At 42.5% G+C, this 20,456-nt stretch overlaps 1 protein-coding gene across 4 annotated transcripts in view; it reads right to left on the bottom strand.

The window, feature by feature from the left end:
- Window positions 1-20,456, bottom strand: part of CPNE7 (copine 7) — a 197,855-nt gene that overhangs the window by 171,176 nt on the left and 6,223 nt on the right. The window contains exons 2-3 of one of the 4 annotated variants that reach the window (XM_056526017.1): window positions 4,378-4,697; window positions 3,764-3,897 (exon numbers count right to left, since the gene is read on the bottom strand). In XM_056526017.1, coding sequence (XP_056381992.1) covers window positions 3,764-3,897; window positions 4,378-4,390 — 147 coding nt within the window. In that variant the 5' untranslated portion in view covers window positions 4,391-4,697. Of the gene's footprint in view, window positions 1-3,763; window positions 4,698-20,456 lie in introns of all 4 variants that reach the window. The other 3 variants (XM_056526016.1, XM_056526014.1, XM_056526018.1) reach the window with 3 other exon arrangements.

Consider the following 20,456-nt stretch of genomic DNA (forward strand, 5'->3'; position numbering starts at 1 on the left):
GTAAATTTGGACAAAAAAACTGAATTTTAATGGAAAAAAATATTAATTTACACATCCAATTTACCGAAAAGTCATCAAGCACCTGTGGGGTGCTAAGGCTCACTGGACCCCTTGTTACGTGCATTGAGGGGTTACGTTTCCAAAATAGTATCCCATGTGGGGTTTCTTTTTGCTGTTATCGCACCATAGGGGCTTCCTAAATGCTACATGCCCCCCCAAAAAAACATTTCAGCAAAATTCACTCTCCAAAATCCCATTGTCACTCCTTTCATTCTGAGCCCTCTAGTGCACCCACAGAGCACTTTACGTTTACATATGAGGTATTTCCTTACTCAAGAGACATTTTTCTCCTTTTACCCTTTGTAAAAATTCAAAAAATGGGTCTACAAGAACATGTTAGTGTAAAAAATTGAGATTTTGAATTTTCTCCTTCACTTTGCTGCTATTCCTGAGAAACACCTAAAGGGTTAACAAACTTTCGGAATGTCATTTTGTATACTTTGAGGGGTGCTGTTTTTATAATGGAGTATTATGCTGTTTTTATAATGGGGTGTTATGGGATATTTCTAATATGAAGGCCCTTCAAATCCACTTAAAAACTGAACCGATTTTGAAAGCCCTCTGATGTCTTCCAAAAGTAAAAACATGTCAACTTTATGATGCAAAACATAAAGTAGACATATTGTATATGTGAATCAATATATAATTTATTTGGTATGTCTATTTTCCTTACAAGCAGAGAGCTTCAAATTTTGAAAAATGCTACATTTTCAAATTTTTCACGAAAATTTTGAATGTTTCCCCAAGAAGTATCGACGAAAATTTACCACTATGTTAAAGTAGAATATGTCACGAAAAACGTTCTCGGAATCAAATTCCTAAGTAAAAGCATTCCAGAGTTATTAATGCTTAACCTCTAAAGGACTAGTCCCGATGTTTAAAACGGGGTCACGCCACGTCCAAAACTAAAGTAAAAGCTTCCTGGCTGCTCAGTCGGGCTGATCGGGACTATCTCGATAAAATCGCGATGTCCCAATCAGCTAGGACGCAAGCGGAGGTCCCCTCACCTGTCTCCAATCGGTGTTTGATTGCTCCAAGCCTGAGCTACAGGCTTGAGCAGTCGAGCCCCTAGAACGCTGATCCATGCAATGCTATGGCTTTGCAGGGATCAGGGTAAAAGATCAGTGTGTGCAGTGTTATAGCCCCCTATGGGAGCTATAACACTGCAAAAAAAAAAGTGAAAAAAAAAAGTTAATAAAGGTAATTTCCCTAATAAAAGTTTGAATCACCCCCCCTTTTCCCATAAAATAAACTGTGTAAATAAAAATAAACATATGTGGTATCGCCGCATGCGTAAATGTCTGAACTATAAAAATATATCGTTAATTAAACCGCACGGTCAATGGCGTACGCGCAAAAAAATTCAAAAGTCCAAAATTGCATATTTTTGGTCACTTTTTATATAATAAAAAATGAATAAAAAGCAATCAAAAGTCCGATCAATGCAAAAAAGATACCGATAAAAATTTCAGAATACGGCGCAAAATATGAGCCCTCATACCGGCCCATACGCAGAAAAATAAAAAAAATTACAGGGGTCAGAAGATGACAATTTAAACGTATACATTTTCCTGCATGTAGTTATGATTTTTTTCAGAAGTACGACAAAATCAAACCTATATAAGTAGGGTATCATTTTAACCGTATGGACCTACAGAATAAAGATAAGTTGTCATTTTTACTGAAAAATGCACTGCGTAGAAACGGAAGCCCCCAAAATTTACAAAATGACATTATTTCTTCTTCAATTTTGACGCACAATGGATTTTTTTTCCGTTTCACCGTGGATATTTTGGGTAAAATGACTAATGTCACTGCAAAATAGAATTAGTGGCACAAAAAATAAGCCATCATATGGAATTTTATGTGCAAAATTGAAAGCGTTATGATTTTTAGAAGGTCATGAGGAAAAATGGAAATGCAAAAACGGAAACTGACTCAGAGACCTTAAGGGCTTGCTGGGACTTGAAGTAGGACTGGTCAGTTTAATGCAGGCCATGTTGACTTGACAGTTGCTAACAGGGACTGACTTGACATGACTGATGACTGACTAAGCTATGACTGTAGCTTACTTGCAATTAACTGTGGCTGCAGACTGGACTTGAGGCCTCCAATGACTCTGGACACACACACTAGGACTTGACTTGACCTCAGTAAAGACTCAGAAACTGAGGCTCCTTTCAAACTAGTGATTTCTCCGTTGTTGAAGTTCCGTTGCATGTTCCGTCACGATTTTCGGCGAAAACCGGCCGTTACTGCATGCAGTAATTTTTCTGCCACGATGTCCCGTCACTGTATAACGTCCGTAATGACTAACGGGCATATACCAGTGCAAACGGGCAGTAACAAAATCCCATAGGCTGCAATGCGATTTAGTCTCGGCCGTCAGGGGTTTTGTAACGGCCGGTTTTCGCCAAAAATCGTGACGGAACATGTGACGGAACTTCAATAATGGAGAAATCACTAGTGTGAAAGGAGCCTTAGAGGGCAAGCTAGCTCCACCCACGGCTTATATGGGTAGACTAGCAGGGAGCCCATAGGTCACCCTTGGGATCACCTGGTCACTGGTACCTCTTGGGTAACAATCACATGGTACATTTCTTAAAATGACAACACATTATATATCACAATACACAGCAAAACATATGTACAGGGGGAAAACAAGTACAAGGAGGCCCAGGGGACACAGAAGGGAGGCTGCCTGACAGGACAGCAAGGGTACGAGGCAACACCTCTCGTACTGGGCCATCACAGTTATGACACATTATAGGCGTATATGGGGGAGATTCATCAAGACCTATTCTGAGGAAAAGTTGACCAGTTGCCCATAGCAAACAATCAGATTCTTTTATTTTTCAGAGGCCTTTTTCAAAAATGAAAGAAGCGATCTGATCATATCCAGTGAAAGTTCAATTCTGTCTTAAAGGAGGTATCTCATGGAAAAAAAAAAACCCTTATCAATAAACATATTGATACTTTGCTATAGAATACATCCTGAGCATAATTCTGAAGCTGTGCTTATTGCAGTACAACCCCTATTTTACCTTTCTATATAATCCCTAATCAATGACAAGTAACAACGTGCAACATAACATTCACATTCATGTTCCACCAAGCCATTTAAGGGGTACTCCGGTGGAAAACTTTTTTTATTTAAATCAACTGGTGCCAGAAAGTTAAACAGATTTGTAAATGACTTCTATTAAAAAATCATAATCCTTCCAGTACTTATTAGCTGCTGAATACTACAGAGGAAATTACTTTCTTTTTGGAACACAGTGCTCTCTGCTGACATCACAAGCACAGTGCTCTCTGCTGACATCTCTGTCCATTTTAGGAACTGTCCAGAGCAGCATATGTTTGCTATGGGGATTTTCTCCTTCTCTGGACAGTTCTTAAAATGGACAGAGATGCCAGCAGAGAGCACTGTGGTCATGATGTCAGCAGAGAGCTCTTGTTCCAAAAAGAAAATAATTTCCACTGTAGTATTCAGCAGCTAATACGTACTGGAAGGATTAAGATTTTTTAATAGAAGTCATTTACAAATCTGTTTAACTTTCTGGCACAGGTAGATAAAATAAAATAAAAAGTTTTCCACCGGAGTACCCCTTTAACAACTGTCATCTTGAAGCCCTATCCAGAATATACTACACGATAAGGGCCCTATACATATATTAATAGCATGATAACATCTTGGACTTACCTCCATCCATTGGCCCTGAGACTGCATAAGTAGCAGGACACAAGGGTCAGACTTGTTGAGCGTGTCTCGGTCCAGCAGGTTCTTGCAGCACACCCGGAGCTCCACCTTAGACACACAGGTGGCTGTGACAACGCCTAGGGAAGACGGAGATGCCAAGTCTGAAACCTCATTCACCATCATCTTGCCAAAATACAGTGACTACTGGGCAGGGTTTAATGAGAGATTAGCCAGTAAAGGATGATGATGATAATAATAATCTCTCCAGGGGACTGTCAGGATGATGGTGCCTTCTCCATGCAATGCCTGTTCTAAGGAATAATGGACCATGGAAGTTCTCTGAAGACCTTTATGATAAAGGATCCAAGTGTTGTGTTAATATTGGTTCTTTATTATAAATGTAGACAAATGGACAAAATGGCCTTTATATGGAGGTCAGTGTTCAATACACTGATTGATCATGATGTATCTTCTTAAAATATCAATATATGATACATCTGCTAAAATTTCACCAGGGATTTTTTTAAATCATGACCCCTAAGGTCAACACTAACAAATGAGAGCCCTCTAGAAATGTAATCGTACAAGACTATGTTCACTAAGATATCACACACCACCTTGCTGTTCCATTATTGCCAACTTGTGTGATGTTCCAGGTTCAGCTTAAGTCCAAGAGTCAATCCAGATATGGTGCTGGAGATGGGAGATGACCCAATTGTATGCACATGTACAAAGTGATGATGAGCAGACTTTGGTTCCTTTGGTTTGATGATGAGCTGACTGTGGTCCCTTCACAAGGTTTGGCACTGCTCGATTTGGGGAAAAGATTATGGCATGTAATGGACCACACGCTTAAATGGATTCCAGCTGTGCAAAGTAGAAGCCCAATCTGCTTGAGAATAAGTACCAAGGAGAAGACATGTAAACCTGAAAGATCCTGCAAGACAAAATATATATATATATCTGTCATGCATCTGCAGGCTTAGATTACATATCACAGTTGATGCACATCAGTACAAGTTTCCTATAATGGCGGAGGGAATGCAGCCTTGCCATCCAGGCTGAAACATACTAATTATGTGTCATCCATAGTTTGCATCATCCTATTTCAATCAATGGCTTGCAGAGTTTATTAAGTTCAATGTCAAATGAATTCTAAATATTGCAGCTACATGCCATACATTTCACCCACCGCTATCTCAATTTCCTTTTATAGTTTCTTCTGCACCTTAATAATCTCATGTAAATGTTCTACTTCAATACAACTGATTTTGTAAGGTTATTATGACTTACATATCCCCAAAATATCATGCAGATCCCCAAGTCCATGTGGGTATTTGGGTTACAGTGGCTCATCACCTGCCTGCTTAAAGGGAACATGTCATCGCTTTCAAACGGGCTGCACCGAACAATCAGAATGGTCCCTGACAGCTTTCATCCAGCCCCCCACCCCAACCCCCGCCCCACCCCAGGAAGCTTGAAAGTGATGCTTGAGTAGTACCTCAGCATTGTTTCTTGAGGAGAATACCCCTGTAATATAACATATAATGCAGCGGGCCACGTTTGATGAATTAAGAAACCTGAGGCTTAAATTGGTACAGTATGGGACTATAACAGATGATGGCCCTATATCAGAATTCTGTACAGTACAGATCTGTAATATAACTGTATTTATAAACCCTTATCCTCTTATTAATCATAAAGGGCACCACCACATTGATAATTGGACCAGTTTGTCAGATAACAAAGGGTCCTATTTCACCGGGCGATTATTGGCTAAACAGGCTGATACTGCCCTGTGTAAAAGGCCCAGCAATTGGCAGATGATCCAGCAAACACTCGTTCATCAGCTAGTCATCACTTCATCATTTCAGCAGGTTAAACAATTATTGTTGGTCAGCTGCACACTTTTGGCGGACAATGAAGGAAGTAAAGTGCTGCATGAACGACCCAGCGAGCATTCATACAACCCTGCCTGAGTGGTCACCATGTCATGTAAAAGCTCATATTAATCAGTGCAGACAAACAAGATCAGCACTCAAAACCTTACATCAGTTGGCCCCTCTTCAAATGTCTTTATATTAAAATCAACCAATCAGCTCCATGCACCCTCAATTGGACATGTTGGAAAAGTTTGATAACTGTCTCCGTCATGACCCCTAACACAATGCTCATGCTGTTCATTTGTTATGAAGGTAAAGGTCTATGGTTATAACAAATCTCTCCATGGAAATGATTCAGAATAACTATGCTTCTGTCTATGGTGACATTATGGCCTCATGCACATGACCACAAAACCATGTTGTTATATTTTTAGTGGGTATGTATGGAGGTTCATACAAATTTACTTGAATGGTAATCAGTTGCAATGCTGGGAAAATAGACAAGAGTAGTGCATTTTCACCATTAAATTGCACTTACAGTTAGAGGGCTCATAGACAACCTGGTTTTCTGTTGTATTAAGTACATTTGGACCGCCTGAAAGAATTTGTGTTGAGCCACATTAATATGCAATATAGCCTCTATGCGAATACTAAAGATACCTGTGATGATGCCTTGGAAGAAAACCCCACCCCCACTCAATGCTGAGGAAACCCCTCCAGGTATCTGCTGTGAATAAGCCATCCTGCAGTGATGTCAGGGAGAATCCCACAAAGATTCTCACCACAGAATATGTGTATGTGGTGGCCCAGTACTTGACATGTTACCCCGTACCCTTGCTGCCCTGTCAGGCAGCCTTCCCCAGGGCCCCTTGCACCTGTTTCATCCCTGTACATATATTCTGCAATGTATTGTATTATAAAATGTGTTGTATCTTTAAGAAGTTATGTCATGTGATTGTTACCCAGGAGATACTAGTGACCAGGTAATCCCAAGAGTGACCAATGGGCTCCCTGCTAGTCTCCCTCATATAAGCCCTGGGTGGAGTTAGCTTCTCTCTCTCTTCGAGCTCAGAGCTCTTTCTTCCTGCTAAGGTCCAGTGCAGTCGTGCCTAGTGAGTGTGTCCAGAGTGTTGAAGGCCTCAAAGTCAGGTCCTGCAGCCACCATCAATTCAAGTAAGCTGAAATCACAGCTTTATGAGTCAAGTCAAGTCCGTCCCTGTCATCTGTCAAGTCAGCGTGGTCTGCATTCAATTGTCCAGTCCTAGCAAGCCCATAAGGTCTCTGTGTCACTGGTCACCTCCTTGGCCCTGTCTGAACTGTATAGACTTTACCAACTGTCTATATACAAGGGGTCGATGCCATCTGCCCCTAGGGTAACAACATCTGCCCTCATCACACTCCGCTACCACAACTTTTGGCATCACGAACAGGATACAGTTGTGAGCCTTATGCCACAAGTCCTCCCCTAGTCTGAACTGTGTCCAATATGGTCTGCAAAAACCGCATGGCGATGCGATTTAAGTCAGCGCCAGAAAGTGTATGGGACTTTGCAATTGTGAAATAGAAGGGAGGTATAGGCAAGTACTGTGTCAACCATGTGCAAGATTAGGTCTGAAGTTATGTTAAAAGGGTATTCCAGGCCAAAACCTTTTTATATATATCAACTGGCTCCGGAAAGTTAAACAGATTTGTAAATTACTTCTATTAAAAAATCTTAATCCTTCCAATAGTTATTAGCTTCTGAAGTTGAGTTGTTATTTTCTGTCTAACTGCTCTCTGATGACTCACGTCCCGGGAGCTGTGCAGTTCCTATGGGGATATTCTCCAATCATGCACAGCTCCCGGGACGTGACATCATCATTGAGCAGTTAGACAGAAAACTTCAGAAGCTAATAACTATTGGAAGGATTAAGATTTTTTAATAGAAGTAATTTACAAATCTGCTTAACTTTCCGGAGCCAGTTGATATATATATATAAAAAAAGGTTTTGCCTGGAATACCCCTTTAAGTTGCCAAGTATTGCCTGTACCTGCAAGGGTTAAAGATGTGTTGGAGAAGCGCGTGAAAATGTCCCGCGCTGGTCAGCGTCTCCCCCCCCCCGGGCGTGGAAACTATGTTGCTGTATCCATGCTGAAGTGGAACTGTGAAGATCTGCCCCTTGTATCCGGGAGTGCTGGAGCACTTCCAGCCAGTGGCCATTTTCCCAAAACCCTGCATAAAAGGAGCAGCGCTGCCGGATCCTCCCTGAAGTCAGTCAGAGGAACAACATGGCAGAACAGGCAAGCACACGTACAGAGAGTCCCAAGATGGCGCCGGAGGCCCGGAAAGTTGCCGCAGCGCAATTGTTTTAGGAGCTGGCAGATCGTTTACAGTGCATCTCCCTCAGGGCCGAAGAGGCCTGCTACCAAGTCCCAAGGAGCCAACTCCTGTGGTTGAGGAGGTTTGGCCTAACCAGCGGGCACCAACTGAAGTGCCTCAGCCTACTCCTGCAGAGGAGGTTTGGCCGGCCCAACAGGCACTAATTGCTGTTCCCCCCAGTGGCGCAAGGAGCTGCAGTGCAAATGGTGGTCACCATCAGCCCCACCATTACAGAATCCACGATGTCCCAGGTGAACTGAAACACCCGAGTGAGTCCATTAGAGCGGGCACAGTCCCGTGGACCCTGTTACTTGTCCCTGCCTTGGAAGCAGTCCGACCGGTGAGGCTGGGATGGCAAGTTCCCAAGTTAAAGGAGTCTACCCGTGATAATTCTACTGTATATCACTAACTTTCCTTGTGAAGTACTTTTGTTCTCCACAGGTTATGCAACGTTTAAGAAGTGCCTGACGAACTTGTCAAGAAGTTTATTCGTAACCATTTGCGTAAGTGTATGTGCCTGTTACGATTCGGCAGGCTGGATGTGGATCCTCTGTGTCAGCGAGAGATTGGCGTGGACCGTGTTGGTGGACCGGTTCTAGGGTTGCTACTGGTTTTCACCAGAGCCCGCCGCAAAGCGGGATGGTCTTGCTGCGGCGGTAGCAACCAGGTGGTATCCACCGGCAACCTCGCTGACTGCTGAGAAGGCGTGGGACAGAAGGACTAGGCAGAGGCAAGGTCAGACGTAGCAGAAGGTCGGGGCAGGCGGCAAGGTTCGTAGTCAATGAGGATAGCAGGAGATCTGGAACACAGGCTTTGGACAACACTAAACGCTTTCTCTGGCAGAAGGCAACAAGAAGGAAAGGGGAAGTGAGGTTATATGGACAGGGAGCAGGTGAAAGCTAATTAGACTGATTGGGCCAGGCACCAATCACTGGTGCACTGGCCCTTTAAATCTTAGAGAGCTGGTGCGTACGCGCCCTAGAGAGCGGAGCCGCGCGCGCCAGAACATGACAGCCGGGGACCGGGACGGGTAAGTGACTTGGGATGCGATTCGCGAGCGGGCGTGTCCCGCTATGCGAATCGCATCCCCGCCGGCAATGTCAGTGCAGCGCTCCCGGTCAGCGGGTCTGACCGGGGCGCTGCAGAGAGAGAGACGCCGCGAGCGCTCCGGGGAGGAGCAGGGACCCGGAGCGCTTGGCGTAACAGTACCCAGCTTTTAGCCGTGATTCCTTACTAAGAACTCCCAAAGTGTACCAGGACTGTGGAGCAATACAATTAAAATATGTATATACCGTTAGAATAATATATTTTTGCTCATTCTCTTTGCACAAGTAAATACTTATGTTGGTGAACTATAATAGTTATTGTGTATTGTAAAAAATGTATATGATATGTTTGTACAAAATGTCAAGGTGTACAGTGTCTGTGGTGCATGGCAATTTATATAGGAGGTATCCTGACCCGGTCAGGAAAAGCGTAGCCACTACCTCAACACAAGGACAATTTCCCACAAGGTACAAAGATTAGCCCACAATATAGTGTACAAGGTTATGTACCACACATAGTCAGTTCATATGTAAACACTTAAGTTAGGACTTGCAAGAGAGTATAGGATAACTCAGCTCACCCTTTCAGCCAGACGCCTGTCGCACGGCACCGTGTGAACCAACACCAAAGTAGCAATGAAGAAATAGATGGTCCAGCGCAGGATAACGTGCAATAAAAGCCAAAATTTATTGTAGATTGAAGCCATAGGATAGCAGGACACAGGGTTACGCGTTTCAGCCGGAAAAACCAGCCTTACTGAGTAAGGCTGGTTTTTCCGGCTGAAACGAGTAACCCTGTGTCCTGCTATCCTATGGCTTCAATCTACAATAAATGTTGGCTTTTATTGCACGTTATCCTGCGCTGGACCATCTATTTCTTAAGTTAGGACTGTAACATTACTTGTAGTCCCAGTACACAAATGTCCAATGTATATATCTGTCTAAAATGTTTCTGTACTCGTGTACAGGGTACTCTACTGGCCAGAGGGTAAGACACGTGTAGAGGCAGAGTACATTATGCAGAGATAAAATGGTTATATAGTATCACACTACTTGTTAAGTACTGGGGAGAAGTGTAAAAAACCGAAGGGGCCCCAGCAGCCAAAGCATTGGGAAGACAGCCTCTGGCAGCCCAATCTGCAAACTTGTGTGTATTATGGTCTAAAATGTGTTCCTAGAGCAGTTACAAAGCTCATTAATCCCACATGTTTTCCAAACCAAAGAGCATGTATGGACCTTTACAGTGCTACTTGGACTCGTTTCTACCTTGTTCTATAACCAGACCTGTGAAGGACATTTTGCATAATGCCCCAAGAACTTTCACTAGGCCCCAGTGGCCACTTCAGTCCTCCGCCCTCCAGGTCTGGGTGTCGAGAACAACTGTATTTAAGAGGGGGAGTTTGTGCTAGCCCAGTATGGGAGATGTTACCCCATACCCTTGCTGCCCGGTCAGGCAGCCTCCTTCAGTGTCCCCAGTCAAGTCAGTCCCTGTCATCTGTCAATTCAGCGTGGTCTACATTCAGTTGTCCAGTCCTACTACAAGTCCCAGCAAGCCCTTAAGGTCTCTGCATCAGTGGTCACCTCCTTGGGCCCTGGCTGAACTGTATAGACTTTACCAACTGTCTACCCTCAGTAAAGCTACCGTTGTCTGTAACTTGGTGTTGGAGTCTTTATTGCCCCGTGCCTAGCCCAAGATCCAGCAGTATACCTTCGGGTGGTTTTAGGATAAACCACGCCCTGGCATCACAAATACATTCTGCCCCTAGGGTAACAACATCTGCCCTCATCACACCCCGCTACCACATGTACATATCTAAATATATGAAGTCTATAAATATCTTGACTTCTACATAGAGACATAAAAATAAAAGTGTGATCTGATTTTACGTAACAACCAGCATGAGGTGTGAAGATGTGTGAACGGAAGGGGCGTTGAATCATGTACATCACAAGTCTCTTGATATGCAAGAATAAGACATGAGAAGTCAATAAAGACAGAGAAAGGTTAGTAAAATCATATAAAGAAAAGCAAAGCAAGGAAAGCACATATGCATGGTGGATACAAAGAAATATTTAGGCTGGGTTCACACACAGTATTTTGGATAATCTTTCAGACCAAAACCAGGAGTTTGTCCAAAACACATAAAAAGGGGAAAATTTCTCCATTATAGATTTTTCTGTATCGGTTTTACTCCTGGATTTGGCTAAAAAAAATACTGATCAAAATACTGACCAAAATTTGTTGCATGAACACAACCTAAAGGGTATTCCCACCACAGACATTTATGGTGTATCTGTAGGATAGGCATTCCAACAACCATGAAAATTGGGTGATGAAACCCCAGTGTAGTGATCAAAATGGCCGATAAGGAATATGTGTTTGATCAGTGGGGTGATCCACCGCTAAACAGCACTCTGGAAAATGTTGGTATTATAAAAGCAACAGTAAATAAATAATACATAAAAAGTAGAAATGGTGCAAATTATTCTCAGTACACAAGGAATAGGGTGAGATCTTGTCTTATCTAACTGTAGTATACCACTAGAGATAAGGTAGCTTTATAAATATTTAATATCTAGGAAATACATATACAGATATGTGCCCCTCACAAATATGTGTACCTCAAAAATATGTGTGTCAAAAATCAGATATACAGATTTTGGATCAGTATACACATATTACATGAATATTTTGGTGGCACAAGGTTAGTTCCCTAGATGTTTATCTGTTGTGCCGTTTCGCCCCCTCATACACTGCACGTCATTTTTATTGTCATTTTATATAAAGACACAATTTTCCCAGCACAGAACTATTCTGACATGAGGATTGAATATAGTTAAAAAAGAAACATCATAGTGGTGATGAAAATGACAGCAGGGATATGTATGCATCATATCGGTAGAATCATCTAAAAAACAGGCAAGTAGGGTGTCACATGTCACATATAGAAAACATGTAGAAATATATAACACATGAGAGACACATTTAGAAATATACAACAAATATTATAGGATCCATTAAGGAATATTTAACACACAGTCATCAGATGTAGAATTATACAACATACAGTAAACACTTAAAAATATACAACACGCAATACATCAAAGAAACATGGAGAAAAATACAAAATGAGAGACACTATACAAAACAGGACACAAGTAAGACAAGCAGAAACATACAATCTATGGGAGAGACGTGAAACCATACAACACATGGGAGACAAATAGAAACAAGCAACTCATAGAGACAAATGTGAAAAATTAGAACACATGGGAGACGTAGAAATATACAACTCATAGAGACAAATGTGAAAACATACACCACATGCACAACATGTATAAATATACAACACAGGAGACAGGAGACAGATGTGAAAACATAAAACACATGCACAACATGTATAAATATACAACACGGGACAGATGTGAAAACATAAAGCACATGCACAACATGTATAAATATACAACACAAGAGACAGATGTGAAAACATAAAACACATGCACAACATGATTCATGTTGTGCATGTGTTTTATGTTTTCACATCTGTCTCTTGTGTTGTATATTTATACAACACAGGAGACAGATGTGAAAACATAAAGCACATGCAACACATGTATAAATATACAACACGGGACAGATGTGAAAACATAAAGTACATGCACAACATGTATAAATATACAAAACAAGAGACAGATGTGAAAACATAAAACACATGCACAACATGAATTTCCTGTTCGTCCTGCGGCTGCACACAATGGGTTAAACTACTTCTGACCCGAGAAAATAGAAGAACCTATGTAGCAGTACACATAATGCAGAAAACAAGGTAATTACATAATTAATGAATGAATTAATTAATTAAACAGTCACATTCCCTGACCTGAGGTATATAGTTCCTAATAAGACAGAGTACACTTGTATTTTTATTCTTCTACAAGAGAAGAGGAACGTTGCAGGAAGCAAGGTCCCAAACCCTAGGCTCCTGGGGTCCCTGGGATTAATATGGAGCTTGTGTACTAGGTGCTTCCTAGTTCTCCAACTCCCTCATGTGTGCCCAGTACCTAATATGGAGCAGGCCGAATCGGTAGTCCAGCTACCAGGTATGTGACCGATGGGGCAAAGTGAGCAGGATCCTCACGCACATGGTCCGGGGTTCCGGTCCATAGCTGAGGTCAATCTGTGTCGGCAGCGTCTGCGCGCGTTTCTGTGAGCGGAAGTGCCGGGTGCGCAGGCGCTGACGAGCGCAGTGATAGTGACTCCAGCCGTACTGTGCGACTGTATTTTCTGGGGCATGTGCGCATTATCAAATGTGCGCTTCCGGCAGGCAACCGTCGCAGCGGACTGTAATGTGTGCATGTGCACTCAATATTATCTCGGGCACGATGCTAATGATTTATCTGGCACACCTGCACATGCAGTTTAGTGCATTCTGAGCAGGTGTGCTAGGTATAGTCAATAAATGGAAGCCTCTGCCAGTTGAAGGCTGCGCTCCTCTGAGGTAGCAGACCTTTCAGTTTGGCAGAGGTAAGGAAAACCTGATCCCTCATGTTATTGTCTTAATAAATTGTAGGTTTATTTATTTCCCCCTCTTTCTCTTTCTCTCTCTTTCCTAGATGTCTGGGAAAAAGAGATCAAGAAAGTCAAGACACTGAGATTGCACCAAGTGTAGGCAACCGTTGCCTGATGACTGGGAGGGAGATATTTGCTCTTATTGTTTAACACCTCCATGTGCCTCTACTCCTATGAAGCCCAAAGACTTTCTTGGATGGTTAAAGGAGGAACTATGCTCCACCTTCTCAGAGGTTAAAGCATCTATGATAGAGAAAAAGCGCAAGACTTCTCATAAAGAGGTGTCACCGGTTTCGTCTTCATCTTCCAGCTCTAATGGAACTAGTAGTTACGAATGGACGGATGAAGAGATGCCTAAAGGTGAGGTGTCAGAGGACCTTTACATGTTAGATAAAGAAAAAGTGCATGGGCTGCTCCATGTGGTCAAGTATGTACTGGAAAGCTCTGAAGATGTCTCTTCTAAATCACAAAGAGACCAGCTATATTACTTTCCACCTTCCAAGGATAGGATGCTCCCTTCACATCCAGTCCTTAAGGACTGGTTTCGTAAAGATTGGTCGAAACCAGAAAGAAAGACCGATCCTGGGGCGATATTACGCTCTACCTACAGATTGTCTCCAGCAGCTTATGAGGATTGGGAAAAACCCCCAAAAGTGGATTTAGCGCCGCACGTTTAGCAAAAAATACCATCTTTCCGTCGGAGGAGTCAACTCTATTATCGGATCCTATGGAGAGGAAGGCAGACCTGATGTGCAAAAAGACATATGTTTCGGCGGCTGCAGCTGCAAAGGTGGCGTCAGCTTCTCTTCCGGTAGCCAGAGCCCTGCGGGTCTGGCAATCCGATTTATCTAAGGATATCAGTGAGGGGGTCTCCCGTAAGGACCTACTAAAAAATATGCCAGTTATGAAGTCAGCTGCAGAATTCTTGTGCGACGCTCCACTGGATGTTATGAAATTCTCGTCAAGGGTCCTGGCATTATCCAACACATCAAGAAGAGTGCTTTGGATGAAGAATTGGGGAGGTGACATCTCCTCCAAAAACAATTTTGTTAAATTACCCTTCCATCCCTCCTCTATGTTTGGCCCACAATTAAAGGGTATACTAAAATCCTTACGAAAAGATAAGGGAGAGCAGTTTCCATATGATTGGAAAAAAACATGAAGATATGTAGGATCGGGAAGAAGAGGCCGTTATTCGAGCCCCCTCAGAAGATGAGGGAATTTTCGTCCATCAGGCTCGAGAGGCCAGTATAATAAGAAACAGGACCCGACGGCATCGAAGAAGAAGCCGTTCGTGCCTGGGTATCAGACACAATAAGAAATGGCTACACCCTGGAATTGCGAGAGACACCGCCGGACAGGTTCATGATCAACCGGGTCTCCACTATAGTCACAACCCTGGTTCAGCAATTTATTCACAAAAGATCCCTGGAAGAAGTCCCAGAACAAGAGAGAGGGACAGGGTAATATTCACCAATCTTTGCTGTACCAAAGGCCGGAGGAGACTGAAGGCTAATCATAGATTTGTCCGATCTAAACAAATTCTTCATAAAAAGAAAATTCTAAATGGAGTCGATAAGATCTGCAGTTCTGAATATCCAGCAAGGGGAATTACATGGCGTCACTGGATCTCCAGGATGCCTATCTCCACATTCCAGTACGTCCATCCCATCGGAGATTTCTGCGGATAGCAGTGAGAACTCAAGGTCAAGTTCAACACCTCCAATTTACTTGTATTCCCTTTGGGATTACGTCAGCGCCAAGGGTCTTCACCAAGGTGGTCGTTGTCCTGGTGGCCATCTCCGGTTGTTAGGTATCCACGTAACGCCTTACCTAGATGATTGGCTAATCAAAGCCCACTCGGAACGTCTCTTGAACACCCATCTTCAGACGACAATGGAGGTACTCGGAGATCATGGTTTTCTTATAAACCTAAGAAAATCAAGTTTAATTCCATCAAGGAGAATTTCATACCTAGGATTCATAATAGACTCGGATCTGATGAAGATTTTTCTGACTGAAGAGAGAGTATCAAACATCTCCCAGAATCTACGATTCTTCCTAACCCTTCAATCAAGTACGATTCGTCAGGCTATGAAGATCTTGGGTCTACTGTCGTCATCAATAGACGCGGTACAATGGGCAAAGTCTCATATCAGAAAACTGCAGTCGCATGTTTTGAGCAAATGGGACAAGTCACAAGTATCTCTAGATATGAAGATCTTTCTACCCAAGAAAGTGAAGAAAGATCTCAGGTGGTGGCTAAAACCCCTACGGTATCGCCAAGGCAAAAGTCTGTTCTATCCCCAACCGGAAGTCCTCACTGCGGATGCCTCCGCCTCCGGTTGGGGTGCCCATGTCAAGGACAGATGGGTTCAGAAGCCTTGGAATCAGACTGGCGGGCAAGTCATCGAACTACAAGGAGTTGAAGGCCATTCTTCTGGCATTGAAACATTTCAAAGCCATCTTAGTAGGACAACCTCCCTTCTGTCTTTTACATAAACAAGCAGTGGGGGACCAGATGCAAGACTCTGCAGAAGCTTTGCGCAGAGATGATGGAGTGGGCAGAGAGGAATCTTCTATCCATCTCAGCCATCCACATAAGAGGAACTTTGAATTCAAATGCCGATTGGTTGAGCAGACGCCAGATAGTGCCCAGCGAATGGGGTCTCAATCCCAAAATATTCTCCATGATAGTGAACAAATGGGGTCGAGCGACGCTGGATGTGTTTGCTTTCCAGGACAACAAGAAGCTACCACAATTCTGCTCGCTATCCCGAACAGGAAACCCCTTAGCAGTGGATGCTCTATCAGTACCCTGGAAGGGGATATTTGTCTATGCCTTTCCACCCCTACCTCTGATCCCGCGGATGCTCAGGAAGATTCTAGACGAGCAAGTCCAAGCAATTGTAATCCTGCCCTTCTGGCCTCGAAGGGCATGGTTTCAACTCGTGTGGGGGATATCGAGAGGAAATTACTTCTATCTTCCAGTGGTCAAGGATCTCCTGATACAAGGGGGTCTCCTTCATCCAGACCTAGGCAGCCTGAACTTGGTGGCATGGAGCTTGAATGCCAGAGTCTAGGTGTTCAAGGGTTTGCGAGCAATGTAATTAATACACTGTTGGCCTCAAGGAAACCAACTACCATGAAGGCATACTTAAGGGTATGGAGGCTTTATTCAAACTGGTGTTCAAGAAAGAACATGGTTCCTTCGGAAACGTCAACACTTCTACTCTTTCTACAAGAAGGGTTTGAGAAAGGTCTCAAACACAACACCCTGAAAGTTCAGATAACAGCCATTAATGCCCATATGAATGGCTGCTTTTCAGGCTCAGCAATGGTCTTGAGGTTCTTCAGAGCCTTAAGAAAGTTGAGACCCCAATATTCTCTTCCTTTACCATCTTGGGACCTACCTCTGGTCTTGAAAAATTTGTGTAAGGAGCCATTTGAACCGATGGAAACAGCTCTGTTAAAATGGCTCTCATTAAAGACCTTATTCCTAATTGCTATCACGTCTGCCAGACAAATTAGTGAACTACAAGGACTGTCTTGTAAGGAGCCGTACCTAAGTGTGTTACCCAACGCGGTCATCTTCAGGACAATGCCGGGATTTTTTGCCAAAAGTACCGTCTACCCAAAATCTCAATCAAGAATTGATTATTTCGGTTCTCTTGGAGGAGAAAGGGAAACGTCTACATCTATTAGAAAGAACGTCATCCTTCAGAACATCCAAGATTTTTTTTGTTCTGTTCCACGGACCAAGGAAAGGGATGAAAGCCAGAAAAGCCTCCTTGGCAAGATGGATCAGGGACACCATCCGGCATTGCTATGAAGTGGAAGGTTCTACCTCGCCACTGGCATTAAGGGCTCACTCCACCCGCTCAACTGGGGCTACATGGGCAAAGAAGTATCACGTGCCATTGGATGAGATTTGCCGTGCAGCAACTTGGGCTTCTCCTACGACCTTTATGAAGCATTATCGTCTTGACATCTCTGCTTCTGAGGGGTCAGCCTTTGGTGCGAGTGTAATACAAGGAGCTGAGACAGATAATTCCCACCCTATTTAATTTTGATATTTTCACTGCTTTCCAAGTCCCATTGTGTCCCGCCGTAGGACGAACAGGAAGTGGGAAATTTGTTCTTACCTGAAATTTCCATTTCCTGGAGTCAGTAGGCTGCACAACTTTACCCACCCTAATAAATTCTTACTGCTGCATTCAATACAAGTGTACTCTGTCTTATTAGGAACTTTATACCTCAGGTCAGGGGATCATATGACTGTTTAATTAATTAATTAACTATGTAATTACCTTGTTTTCTGCATTATGTGTACTGCTACATAGGTTATTCTATTTTCTCGGGTCAGAAGTAGTTTAACCCATTGTGTGCCGCCTACGGACTCCAGGAAATGGAAATTTCAGGTAAGAACAAATTTCCCACAAATACACAACACAGGAGACAGATGTGAAAACATAAAACACATGCAACACATGTATAAATATACAACACCAGACAGATGTGAAAACATAAAGCACCTGCACCACATGTATAAATATACAACACAGGAAGCAGATGTGAAAACATAAAACACATGCACAACATGTATAAATATAAAACACAGGAGACAGATGTGAAAACATATGCACAACATGTATAAATATACAGCACAGGAGACAGATGTGAAAACATAAAACACATGCAGCACATGTATAAATATACAACACAAGAGACATGTGAAAACATAAAACACATGCAACATATGAATAGATATACAACACAAGAGACAGAGGTGAAAACATATGCACAACATGTATAAATATACAACACAGGAGACAGATGTGAAAACATAAAACAAATGCAACACGTATAAATATACAACACAAGAGACAGATGTGAAAACATAAAACACTTGCAACACATGTATAAATATACAATACAAGATACAGATGTGAAAACATGTGCACAATATGTATAAATATACAACACAGGAGACAGATGTGAAAACATATAACACATGCACAACATGTAGAAATATACAACACAGGAGACAGATGTGAAAACATATAACACATGCACAACATGTAGAAATATACAACACAGAAGACGAATTTGAAAACATACAACACGTGCAAAACATGTAGAAATATACAACACGGGACAAATTTGAAAACATAAAACGCATTCACAATATGTAGAAATATACAACACAGGACACAGATGTGAAAACATACAACACGTGAAACAGGTAAGAGAATGTGCAGCTCCTGTGAGACACATGAAGAAAAACACAATACATAAAAGACACATGTAGGAACATTTATCACACTGGAGACATATGCAGGAAGATACAGCACACAGACACCTTGAACACATGAAATACTTAAAGAGCTGTGACATAACACATAGGGGTGTGTAGAAATGTGACATATCACATGGCAGACATGTAGAGTTGTATGTAAAACATAAGAGACATGTAGAGATGCTATGTAACACATGGGAGACAAGTAGAGGTGTGGTGTAGCACATGGGTTACATCACATCTCTACATGTCTCCCATGTGTTATATCACATCTCTACATGTCTCCCATGTGTTATATCACATCTCTACATGTCTCCCATGTTACATCACATCTCTACATGTCTCCCATGTGTTACATCACATCTCTACATGTCTCCCATGTGTTACATCACATCCCTACATGCCTCCCATGTTTTACATCACATCTCTACATGTCTCCCATGTTACATCACATCTCTACATGTCTCCCATGATATATCACATCTCTACATGTCTCCCATGTGATATGTCACATCTATACATGTCTCCCATGTGTTACATCACATCTCTACATGTCTCCCATGTGTTACATCACATGTCTACATGTCTCCCATGTGTTACATCACATCCCTACATGTCTCCCATGTGTTACATCACATCTCTACATGTCTCCCATGTGTTACATCACATCTCTACATGTCTCCCATGTTACATCACATGTCTACACGTCTCCCATGTGTTACATCACATCTCTACACGTCTCCCATGTGTTACATCACATCTCTACATGTCTCCCATGTGTTACATCACATCTCTACATGTCTCTCATGTGTTATATCACATCTCTACATGTCTCCCATGTTACATCACATCTCTACATGTCTTCCATGTGTTACATCACATCCCTACACGTCTCCCATGTGTTACATCACATCTCTACACGTCTCCCATGTGTTACATCACATCTCTACATGTCTTCCATGTGTTACATCACATCCCTATACGTCTCCCATGTTACATCACATCTCTACATGTCTCCCATGTGTTACATCACATCTCTATACATATCTCCTATGTATTACATCACATCTCTACATGTCTCCCATGTATTACATCACATCTCTACACGTCTCCCATGTGTTACATCACATCTCTACATGTCTTCCATATATTACATCACATCCCTACGCGTCTCCCATGTTACATCACATCCCTACATGTCTCACATGTGTTACATCACATCTCTACATGTCTCCCATGTGTTACATCACATCTCTACATGTCTCCCATGTTATATCACATCTCTACATGTCTCCCTTGTGTTACATCACATCTCTACATGTCTCCCATGTGTTACATCACATCTCTACATGTCTCTCATGTGTTATATCACATCTCTACACGTCTCCCATGTGTTACATCACATCCCTACATGTCTCCCATGTGTTACATCACATCTCTACATGTCTCCCATGTGTTATATCACATCTCTACATGTCTCCCATGTGTTACATCACATCTCTACATGTCTCCCATGTATTACATCACATCTCTACACGT

The sequence above is a fragment of the Hyla sarda genome, chromosome 6 (assembly GCF_029499605.1).
Source record: "Hyla sarda isolate aHylSar1 chromosome 6, aHylSar1.hap1, whole genome shotgun sequence".
Lineage (NCBI taxonomy): Eukaryota > Metazoa > Chordata > Amphibia > Anura > Hylidae > Hyla > Hyla sarda.